Source organism: Eupeodes corollae, chromosome 1 (genome assembly GCF_945859685.1).
Source record: "Eupeodes corollae chromosome 1, idEupCoro1.1, whole genome shotgun sequence".
Taxonomy (NCBI): domain Eukaryota; kingdom Metazoa; phylum Arthropoda; class Insecta; order Diptera; family Syrphidae; genus Eupeodes; species Eupeodes corollae.
The window spans coordinates 6073380-6085537 of NC_079147.1; the positions used below are offsets into that span (position 1 = coordinate 6073380).

Here is a 12158-nt window from a genome sequence, read left to right on the forward strand (position 1 = left end):
AAAATGCAACAAATGTCAGTTGACTCCGAAAATACAGACATCTTGATGGCCCAACTTGCCAATACTACCAGCCCCTTCGAGAAATTCGGAGACATGACTTCCTCGGCCATGTATGACATGATGATGAAGTTCAATGAATCCAAGACTGCCATATTGGACCTGATTTCGAATAAAATGCAACAAATGTCAGTTGACTCCGAAAATACAGACATCTTGATGGCCCAACTAGCCAATACTACCAGCCCTTTCGAGAAATTCGGAGACATGACTTCCTCGGCCATGTATGACATGATGATGAAGTTCAATGAATCCAAGACTGCCTTGATGGATCTTATTTCGAATAAAATGCAGCAAATGTCGGTCGAATCCGAAAATAAAGACATCTTGATGGCCCAACTTGCCAACACTACCAGCCCCTTCGAGAAATTCGGAGACATGACTTCCTCGGCTATGTATGACATGATGATGAAGTTCAATGAATCCAAGACTGCCTTGATGGATCTTATTTCGAATAAAATGCAGCAAATGTCGGTCGAATCCGAAAACTCAGACATCTTGATGGCCCAACTTGCCAACACTACCAGTCCATTTGAGAAATTCGGAGACATGACTTCCTTGGCTATGTATGACATGATGATGAAGTTCAATGAATCCAAGACTGCCATGTTGGACCTGATTTCGAATAAAATGCAACAAATGTCAGTTGACTCCGAAAATACAGACATCTTGATGGCCCAACTTGCCAATACTACCAGCCCCTTCGATAAATTCGGAGACATGACTTCCTCGGCTATGTATGATATGATGATGAAGTTCAATGAATCCAAGACTGCCTTGATGGATCTTATTTCGAATAAAATGCAGCAAATGTCGGTCGAATCCGAAAATAAAGACATCTTGATGGCCCAACTTGCCAATACTACCAGCCCCTTCGAGAAATTCGGAGACATGACTACCTCGGCTATGTATGATATGATGATGAAGTTCAATGAATCCAAGACTGCCTTGATGGACCTGATATCAAATAAAATGCAACAAATGTCAGTTGACTCCGAAAACACAGACATCTTGATGGCCCAACTTGCCAATACAACCAGCCCCTTCGAGAAATTCGGAGACATGACCTCCTCGGCTATGTATGACATGATGATGAAGTTCAATGAATCCAAGACTGCTTTGTTGGACCTGATATCAAATAAAATGCAACAAATGTCAGTTGACTCCGAAAATACAGACATCTTGATGGCCCAACTTGCCAATACAACCAGCCCCTTTGACAAATTCGGAGATATGACTTCCTCTACTATGTATGACATGATGATGAAGTTCAATGAATCCAAGACTGCCTTGATGGACCTGATTTCAAATAAAATGCAACAAATGTCAGTTGACTCCGAAAACACAGACATCTTGATGGCCCAACTTGCCAATACAACCAGCCCCTTCGAGAAATTCGGAGACATGACCTCCTCTACTATGTATGACATGATGATGAAGTTCAATGAATCCAAGACTGCTTTGTTGGACCTGATATCAAATAAAATGCAACAAATGTCAGTTGACTCCGAAAATACAGACATCTTGATGGCCCAACTTGCCAATACAACCAGCCCCTTTGACAAATTCGGAGATATGACTTCCTCTACTATGTATGACATGATGATGAAGTTCAATGAATCCAAGACTGCCTTGATGGACCTGATTTCAAATAAAATGCAACAAATGTCAGTTGACTCCGAAAATACAGACGTCTTGATGGCCCAACTTGCCAATACATCCAGCCCCTTTGAGAAATTCGGAGACAAAACAACATCGGCCTTATATGATATGATGATGAATTACAATGAATCCAAGACTACTTTGATGGACCTGATTTCAAATAAAATGCAGCAAATGTCGGTCGACTCCGAAAATACAGACATCTTGATGGCCCAACTTGCCAATACTACCAGCTCCTTTGAGAAATTCGGAAATTTAAACAGTCCAAAAGATATCAAAGTGTTTGAAAAAGTCGGTAACTTCACAAAGTCAAAGCTGCAGACGATGTTTGACAACAGAACTTTTACAAGGGATAAAAATGAAGTTTATGAATCTGACGAAGATCAAAACGCAGATGAAAAAGATTATATAGAAATATATTTAAATTAGATTCAAAAACAAAAGTTGTTTTTATTTGGGGTTTCTTTTCAACGTTCGTCTTTTAGATTAAAGTATTGTTGTAGGCTTTCCATTTTGTTGAATGCGGGTAGTAACGATGCTGTCATTAAACTCACCATTTATAGCAAATGTCATTATTTAATAATCGTTAATCTTGGATTAAACAAACCACTTTAACCTTTAAAGACTGTGCCCAGAAATACAAAAAATAAATAAACATTAGAATTACAAACACCAGCAGTTATTATCTCTGCATTTACTGATTTTATTTATTGTATTTGTCTAAAAAATTGTAAACCTTACGAGGCAACTTGTAAATTCTTAACTTTTTGAATATAAAGTGTATTTTTGTATTTTATTTTTAAATCTCATCGAGTCTATTGTTTGTGTAAAAACATATAATTGTATTTTTATTTTGTTTATTCTTTAAAGTATGGAATTAGCAAAATAATAAAGTAAAAGCTATTCGAAATGGTATTTTGCTAACTAAGGAGAGATATATTATATTTATAATATTTATTTAATTATTTACTTATTTATTTGTTGTTGTTGTTTATTAAACGAAGCTTAATAAAATATTTAGCTCACCTATTTGTTTAATTAAATTTCTTATTTTAATTTGCCAAACAATTAATAAAAAGCGCATTTGTAGAAGAAATTCGTATTTTTGAAACAACATAAAATTGTATGTTCTTTGTGTGTTTTAAAAAGCCTCATTCACCCTATAAATAATAATAATTAAACAACATCTACATATATTGAAAAATTGTTTTTCTTTTCTTTTGCTTTGTTTGTTAAAAAAAAGAACACTTTATCATCTTTGAAAAATGTATGTTAATTATTTAATTTGTGGTTTGAATATCATTTTACTGCTTAGTTATAATTTGTATGGATTTTTGTATAGTTCTTGGTTTTTAGTTCTAATTTGTTTATTTCTTTTTGCTTTTGAATTCCCTTGACTACTTTTATAAAAATGTGTTTATTTGAATTTGTTTTTAGCTTGTTATGTTTTTGTGTTTTTTTTTTAATTTTATTTTTAAAGGTATAAAATTGATATTGTCTAAATGCTATTTTAATTCATATGGAATACTGGAAAACATATAACGCTGTGTAGTTATGAAGCATTCAAACGCAAGGTTCGACATAATTTCCTGGAAATAGGCCGGTTACTCCGTCCATCACGCCCTCCCACCAGCCGTCATCGTTTTTCTTGAGCACATAAAGAACAGAACTCTCTTGGAAACTCAACTCGTCATCTTTGTCAGCATAGTAGTCGTAAATAGCCACAACTGTAATGAGAATAAAATTAATTATTGAATTATTTTTTTTAATATTACAGTTTGAAATGATTTGAAAATGTTTCATGATAAAAAAAGATGAGCTTAATGCAAAGCCGTTAAGAATGCAGGTATGAACTTTATAAAGCGTTATTTTTCAAAATCAATTCGTGAGCTATAAATGTAATAGTAGCAATTCTACAAGCAGTAACTATATTATGGAAATAATCCATTCTCATCAATTCCATGCTCAGTGGTAGGAAGATTCGAGCCTCTCTAGGCAATACAATCGCAACAAAACACGTGAGTAGTGGAACACCCCAGGGTGGGGTCCTTTCGCCTCTTCTATGGCTTCTGGACATGGATACAATTCTCGGCCTGCTCTTAGGAAAGCCTATAATATTGATAAGCTAAAGTAGGTTCAGAGAACAGCTTGCGTGGGCACCACAGGGGCCATGCGTACTTGCCCAACGAACGCTTTAAACGTTATTTTGGATCTTCTACCAATCGACTTTTTTATTAAATACATAGTTTCCTACAGGGCTATTAGGCTGAAGGAATCAAACAGCTGGTTGTCAAAACCTTATGGTCACAGCAACACTACGAAATTGATTCCCTCAGATATTATCTCGGTAGACACTGACTATTGCACTCCTACTTTGAGCCTTAGTAAGGGTTTTAAGGTTATTTTCCCATCCAGAGAAGATTGGGAGGATGACATCGTGTCGATAGGTTTCGACACAACCATCTTTACTGACGGCTCAAAGATGGAGTGCGGAGTTGGTTCTGGGATCTTTTCTGAGTCCCTAAATGTAGCCAAATCCTTTAGGGTTCCTATCTTTGCTAGTTTTTTTCAGGCTCAACTGCTGGCAATAAGGGAGACATGTAAGATACTTAAACAAAACCCAAACCAAAACCGAAATGTAGTCATCTTTACAGACAGTCAGGCAGCTGTCAAAGCCATTAACTCGGCAATATCCTCATCTAAATTGGTCCAGCAATGTCGCGATGAGCTTGCGAACCTGAATATTAACCTCGGTGTCACCCTGATCTGGGTTCCGGGCCATAGTGGTATCGTGGGAAATGAACGGGCTGACGAGCTAGCCAGGCAAGGATCGGCCCTTCATAGCTCACTTACGGAAATGGTTAACATTCCTCTTGGTGCTATGAAGGGTAAAATCTTTTCTATCTACCAAACTGAATCAAACCGAAGGTGGAGCAATTTACCCAACTGCATTATATCTAGAAAGATATGGCCCACCTATAACAAAACCCGTACAAACGATCTTCTATGCAGGCCAAGGCAAGACATACCCAGGTTTGTACCGGACATGCAGAGAAGTTGGGTATCTCTTAAAACACCTTTTGCCGTAGCTGTAGTGACCAAAGAGAAAGTGAAACCATAATCCATTTCCTCTGCAAATGTCCTGCTTTGGCAAACACCAGAATGAAATGCTTTGGAAAAGCATTCTTTCAAGAACTCGATGAGCTATCTGAGACAAAGATTAGAGACCTAATATTTTTTCTCAATGCGACAAAATGGCTCTAACATAATCACTATGAAGCTTCTCTATCAATCTATCCCTTTCAATCAAATGTCAAACGATTTTTTGGTATCAAAACGGCGCACTACATCGCTAATTGTATTCGATGAGTAATGACCTGGGGAGTCATTCCGTAATTTCCGGAACGATAATCGTCAAAACGATTATCATTAACGATATCGTCAATAATTTGCTTCACGTAACTTTATCACTATCGTCTCGTTCAATCGTTTTCGGTATAAGTTCGTTGGGTATATTATACTATGACTGAAATGTCAAAATGAACTCAACGAAAGATAATGCTTGTTCAATAGCTTGAAAATATTATTAAACTTTGTTTTTCTCTTTGAGAAATTTGGAAATTTGCAAAAAATTTATTGTTAATAAAGATGCCACCTATTTTGTGATGTTTATTCTTATTGTCACTTTTTGTGTCATCATTTATTGCTGCCGAAGATAAAACAATAATATCAAAATGTTTGTCCAATTACTGATATTTTTGTAAATCAACTGCAGTAATAAACCCAATTTTGTCCAGGGGAAGGAAGTGAAGACTTCATTTTATCGACAGGGAACATAACTAGGCTTCTAAAATATTTTTTTGTTTCCAAAACTAATTTGGATTAGTGCCTTGTGCAAGAGCGATACTAAAATCGTTGCCTGTCGAATATACTATATACCAATGTTCCTCCGCCCCAAAGTTTCAATAGTTACAACAAATTTTAATATTGAATTATGTACAACATTATGTATGTAGAACGACAACCGTCTGGCAAATTTATTGTTTATAATATCATTATAAAGTCCTCTTTTGCAATTCCAAAACTACAATTGTTTTATTTATTTAACAACAATTAAGATCCAATTCACCTCTTAATTTTCTTTGTAACAAAAATTAAATACACCTAAACTTTTTTACTTCAATTTTCTTAGTTGTCAATTGAAATAAATAGCAGACGATACCTACTTAGCTATCGTGCAAACGCTATGGTTTTGACGATATTACTTTGACGATTATCGGCTTACGTGAAGTGAGACTATCGTCGAAACGCTATCGTCTAACGATTATCGTTTTACGGAATGACCTCCCTGGTCAAACAGAACGCTGTCTGACGGGACGGTCAGCTGATACGTCAAGCAGAATATACATAGTAATTTTTCGGCATTCTAAAAGTCAAATCAACTTTTTTCTTTGATTTTATAATTTACTGCCACAACAAATAATTCAGCAATCAAATCTAAAAAATTCCAGTGTCCTTATAAATTCAGATTTTTCATCAACAGTGAGCAGCATTTGACATTAAAAAAGGTTGTGTTTGACCGTCGCGTTCTTTGTCAAAATCCGCAAATTCAATTTGGTCGTATTGTTTTTACTCTTGGCAATGGGAGCTTTGTTTTTAAACAGCAGCATATAATTTTCAAGACGCCCAAGGATGGACCGCGTTCTGTTTGAACAGGCCTTAAGCTGCGGAGAAATTATATGTCAGTGTTGACATTTTTGAAATAGTAAAAATGTCAATAAATTACTCCGAACTCATCTTCAACTATTGATTTGATTTTATAATCAATTTTTTTTTAGGAAAACGCGAGTAATATTTTTTTGAACTGGAGCATTAAACAAACCCTATATTTATTCTCATGGTTTATCAAACATGTCCCCATTTTGTAAATTATGCTTTAAATCATTATTGAAAAATAATAAAATACTTTAAAAAAATAATTTAATCTTGTAAATAAAAAATGTGTCAAATTGACAGCTGTCAATTATTCGTGAATGATATGACTATAAGAAAAGAAACTGATTTGAATTTTATGAATAAAAACGATTATTTCGAAAATAAACATTTTGTATCGAGACATCACTGATTTGGTATCAATCCCCCAAATAAGCTCGAAGAAGATTGGACATTACTAAGTAAAAAGTTGAAATTTCCCTGGTTTTCATAAGTACTGACGACAATTTGTCCTTTGCATAAGGAAAATTGCTTTTTTTTACAAACAAGCCTTTATAACTGTTTGCAAACAATTTGTAATGCTATCTTATTTATCTGTCAGTTATAATAACTATGAAAATTATAACAAATGAAATAGAAGGGTTTTAAGCGTGATGTTTTGGCAAATAAATCATGGCTTATATATTGAAGTGATTCGAATATGCAATTTTTACATATACAAACACGAGTACATACTTATACATACTTATGACCAACAGTCGCTTTGTTTTGAAATGAGCAACTTATTTTTGCCTCTTGTAAGGAATGATAGTTTAGTGATCCTTTGTTTTGCAGCTTAACCAATTAATAAGCAAAAAAAAATCAATTAACACTAAATTCGTAATTATTTGAATGCATTCGTTTATTCATTCGCTCGTTTATTCAACAATTAAACGTCTTTGAATAATTTTTTTTAATAACAACAGAAAGAAACTTAACTAATACGCTGAATAGCTTATATGAATGTATACAAACCAATTGCAATGTGAAGTTTCCTTAATAAAATGAATTAATCTTCCTGCGCAACAATTCGTCAATAACTAGTGTCTAGTGGCTAACGGCTTCCAAATATGCGAGTAATGTCAAGGATGGATGTGATCTTTAGTTTTTACGCTGAATCCGAACAACTTTGCATGACAAGAATTACTCTCGGAGAATTTGTAAGTTCCTCACAAGTACCCATGAAAAAAGCTTTAGGTGGCTAAGGCAGGAATTGACAGTTTACAGGTTTCTTAATAAGAGGTTTTATTTTGAATAGCCTGTTTATTGGAAAGCTCTTTTAACATTTGACAAGTTTAAACTACACCTTAACTAAAAATCGCAACGCTTCAGCAATGAAAAGCTGAATTTCATTAAAAGTCATTTACCTTTTTTGACAGCTAGCAATTAGACAAAAAGACATATTGAACAAATCAATTTTGCAGGTTTGAAAGTTAAATAGCAATCTCTTAGGAGATATCTTGTATGCTTATTAGGCATTTATAAATCCAGCGACTACGTAGTCAAAATTCAACTAGCTTTGTGAATGCATTTGGAGTTTTATTTTTTTAGTTCAGAGCAGAGCTCGAACTGTCAACAAAATAATTGTGTTTCTTTTTGAGCTCTGATCGTTCATGACATGACAGTTTAGTGCTCAAGTTGTTGCATAATTAAATCAGCTCTGAACATACTGTGCTCAGAACTCTACTCTACTCTACTCTGTTCGCTCAGACTCTACTCAGTGCTCAGCTCTGAACTAAAAAAGAAAAACGCCAATTGCATGAATTGTATATTAATGACAAATAAAAATGTATAAAATACGAAATATTTTTGTTTTTAGAACTATAAATGATTGATTTATATGTATTTGTATTTAAATACTGACAAAATTCATTTCATTTTGAATGTTTGCGTCCTTACCGAACAGCTGATTGTGAAACTTAAAAACCAGTGTGAACTAACTTTGTAGCCGAAATTTTTACACTACGTTGGAGGGGAAATTTTAACTACTTTTGTAGTTGCATTTAGCGAATCAGAATCTCTTGACTACGTAACCACTAGCATAGTGAATGCCCCCATTGTAATCTACAACATCTCGTTGGGAGTTAAATCATATATTCATATGTGAGGTATCAGTGAGCTTTGTCAGACGATTACTGTTAATTTAATCGCGCCAATTAAACAAAACAAACATGTAATTTTTTTTATTCGCACCATAGTAAAAATGTTAAAAAATAACTATGCATCCATCCGCAATCCAATAATTAGATTTTTTAATCGGCTCCCCATTTTGAATTGCAATTGCTGATTTTCGCAAACCCACCATACTTCAACTTTAAAACCATAAAAAATGTATTCACCTTTTTTGGTGAAATTCGCATTCGTATGTGTACAAAATACAAGTTGAGTAGCAAGTGCTCTATTCTTTTTTACTATAGTTAACTCTTGTTGTTATGTCAAAAAAGAGTACGAGTGTCATTGTTAGAAATTGTTTTTGGAACGAATGCTTTCAGAAATTGCTGATCTGTCAAATTAATTAATAATGAAGGAAAAATTGTTTCTCCATATATATTGGATGAAATACTTTTTTAACAGAATGATTTTTATGAGAAATTGCTTTTTAATTTCAATGCTTTCTTCCGAGCTAAACAAATTAAAATGTTTGTAAGCAAACCATTCACTTAGAAAGTATCGACTCATCTCCTGAGCTTTGTTGTGAATAGAAATATTTTAAATATTTTTGTAGAAAATGCAATTGATCTTGTGAGAAATATCCTTCAAGTTCCAAATTGAGGGATGTTGCCGTCAAATTCTTTTTTCGCGTCAAAACGCGCATTTGCTCCAAAAGATATTTTCAAGAATTTAATCCTAAATATCCATTTTGTTCAAGCACTGCACAAAATAAACATACAAAATACAATTATTTCATGAAAGAACCCTTTCAGAAATGAAAACACAGTTTTCGTGTCCAATTCAGTTAAACATAGCCATATCAGATTTAACGAATGTACCGTTTTGAGATTATTTTTATTAAAAAAAAACACTATTAAAATACGTTTTTTTTACGAATAATATGATATGTATTTGCATTTATATTTGCAATATCATATTGTATTTGTTAAACAAAATCTGAAGATATTCAACCCCGACCTTTCCCTATTTTAGCTACTACGCACGTTCAATAATCTGTCAAAATTTAGCTCAAAATAAATGCACCGAGCTATTTATTGGCCAGCACAATTTTGAAAGCTCAATAATGCACAATTGCACACTATGGAACAAAAATATGAAATTTTAGCTGAAGATGCGTATTACTCAGCTAAAATGGTTTGTTAAATTTTAGTTTGGAATTAAATTTTAGCTCCAGCTGTATATATTGTACAATGCTTAAGACCAGAGAACTGAGCAGAGCTTGAGAACGTCGAATAGGCTATGATTAGAGCTATGTGATTAATTTATGAAAAAATATTGAAGAACTGAACTGTCGATAGTGTTACAATTTGCCATCTGTCTCTTTCATTCCACACGAAACAAACGTGAAGAGCTCATGGAGCGAGATCCTAGCTAGCTATTATTGAAAACACTGATTTTTTGTTTGACAGCTCAATTATCTAATCTGATGAAGAAAATAACTAAATAAAATAAAAATGTTCTGTTCATAATCTAAAACATTTGTAGACCAATATCGAGAAAAATAAAAATAAAAGTAGCCAAATTTCAATTTAAACAACAAACAATGTGATACCTTCAAAAGAGCACTTACTCACTTAAGGTGGCGCTACAGTCCTGTGTGAACTAGGGCCTCACCCAACAAAGCTCTCCATCTAGCTCGGTCCCTAGCTGATGTCTCCAGTTTCGCGCTCCAAGTTGGGTGAGGTCACTTTCCACTTGTGCGCGCCACCTAAACCGCGGTCTTCCTCTACTGCGCTGTCCTGTGGGTGTGGATCCGAAGACTTTCCGGGTCGGAGCATTGGTTTCCATGCGCTCTACATGACCCGTGACCCAGCCATCTTAATCGTTGGACTCTTACCCTTCTGGCTAAGTCTATGTCGCTGAACAGCCTTTACAGCTCGTCGTTCCATTTTCTCCACCACTCCCCTTCGATGCATACGGGACCGTAGATCACACAAAGAATTTTTCTCTCGAACCGACCCAAGTTGCTTTTATCCGCTTTTGTCATAGTCCATGCTTCTACACCTTAAAGCATTACGAGGATGATAAGGACTTTACTACTCAATTTCTTTCTTAGCCCAAATAAACAGCGGTTAGCAAGAGTTATTCTGCATTTACAGCGGAGGCTAGGTAGACGAAGTGACGTTTTGACCTTGACGTCGGTGTTGTACGTCCTTTCTTGACGACTGCATGTACTTTGTTTTGCCGTCATTAGCCGTTAAACCCATTTTTGCCGCCTCTACGTCAATACTCACAAAAACCCCTCTGACATCACGCTGAGTTCTTCCCATTATGTCAATGTCATCAGCATATGCTAGTAATGGACAGACTTTTGAAATAGAGTGCCTTTAGTGTTGACGTTTGAGCTCTGCACTATTCTTTCAAGCACGATGTTGAAAAAAAAATCACATGACATCGCATCACCTTGTCTAAAACCTTTTCTGACAATGAAAGGTTCTGTTAAGTTGTTTCCAACCTTTATGGAGCAGCGTGAATTCTCCATGGTCATCCTGCACAAACGGACCAGTTTTGCGGGGATGCCAAAACTAGACATGACTCTATACAGCTCGTCCCTGTAGATGCTGTCATATGCGGCCTTGAAATCGATGAAGAGATGGTGGATGTCGATTTGGTGTTCTTGGGTTTTTTCCAGGTTCTGCCGTAATGGGAATATTTGATCAACTGTGGACTTTCCTGTTGACCTATCAAGTTGTCGACGATGGGTTTTAGACGTTCACATATTACGGCAGAGAAGATTTTATAGGCGATAAAAAGGGCATATTTACATTATAAAAAAAAACAACGGAATATAAAACATGCACATGACTTCAAAACATAATACAAAATTTTATATTTTTATCATTTTTATTAGTTCGAAGAAAAATATGAACCAGGACTTTATTTGGGGAACTTAAAGCCCAATTACTACTGGACTGTCATACTTAGTTTTTGTCCGCAATTTTGGGAAAAGAAAGCGTGGCAAGCCTATTTATTATTGTTAACGAACCGGGAAAAACAATTTTGCCCCTCGCGTTCCCTGTCTTCTATAGAATTATCCGCTGTTGTTCAGACAGACCGAGATTTAAGCCAGCGCCAGCGGTTAAGAATGGAAAGCGACGACCCTCAAATTGAAGCTGTAGATTGGTGCGTCTTGAAAATAGAGTTACACAATTATTCGAGAAGTTTGAAGTAGCTTCCTCAGCTTCTTCCAAGCTGTCACCACCGAATGTTCAAATTCTTTGAAGAAAAATTGTATCAAATTAATCTCTTGACATTCGGATAGCAAAGGCGACTTCCTTGATACAAGGGAAAAAAGGAGAATTGCCTCATTCACGAAAACTTTGAATTCTTCAGAATATTTTATCTAAATAAATTGTAAAAGCAAACAAAACCTGACTTTTAAACATCATGCACATGAGCTACGAACTGCGAACTGTGGATGTTCAGTTGTCAATTAATAATTACCCTTTTCAACAAATAAAAGAAGAGTGGTAAAATTTTGAGTTTAAGTTGAGCGCGCCAAACTGCAATTCGTT

General features: G+C 35.1%; 1 protein-coding gene across 1 annotated transcript in view; it reads right to left on the reverse strand.

The window, feature by feature from the left end:
* Positions 1-2382: 2382 nt before the first annotated feature.
* The window catches only part of LOC129940592 (abl interactor 2), a 33114-nt gene continuing 23338 nt past the window's right edge, over positions 2383-12158 (reverse strand). The window contains exon 7 of the mRNA XM_056048976.1: positions 2383-3446. Within this exon, the coding sequence (XP_055904951.1) occupies positions 3283-3446 (164 nt within the window). The 3' untranslated portion in view covers positions 2383-3282. The remainder of the gene's footprint in view (positions 3447-12158) is intronic.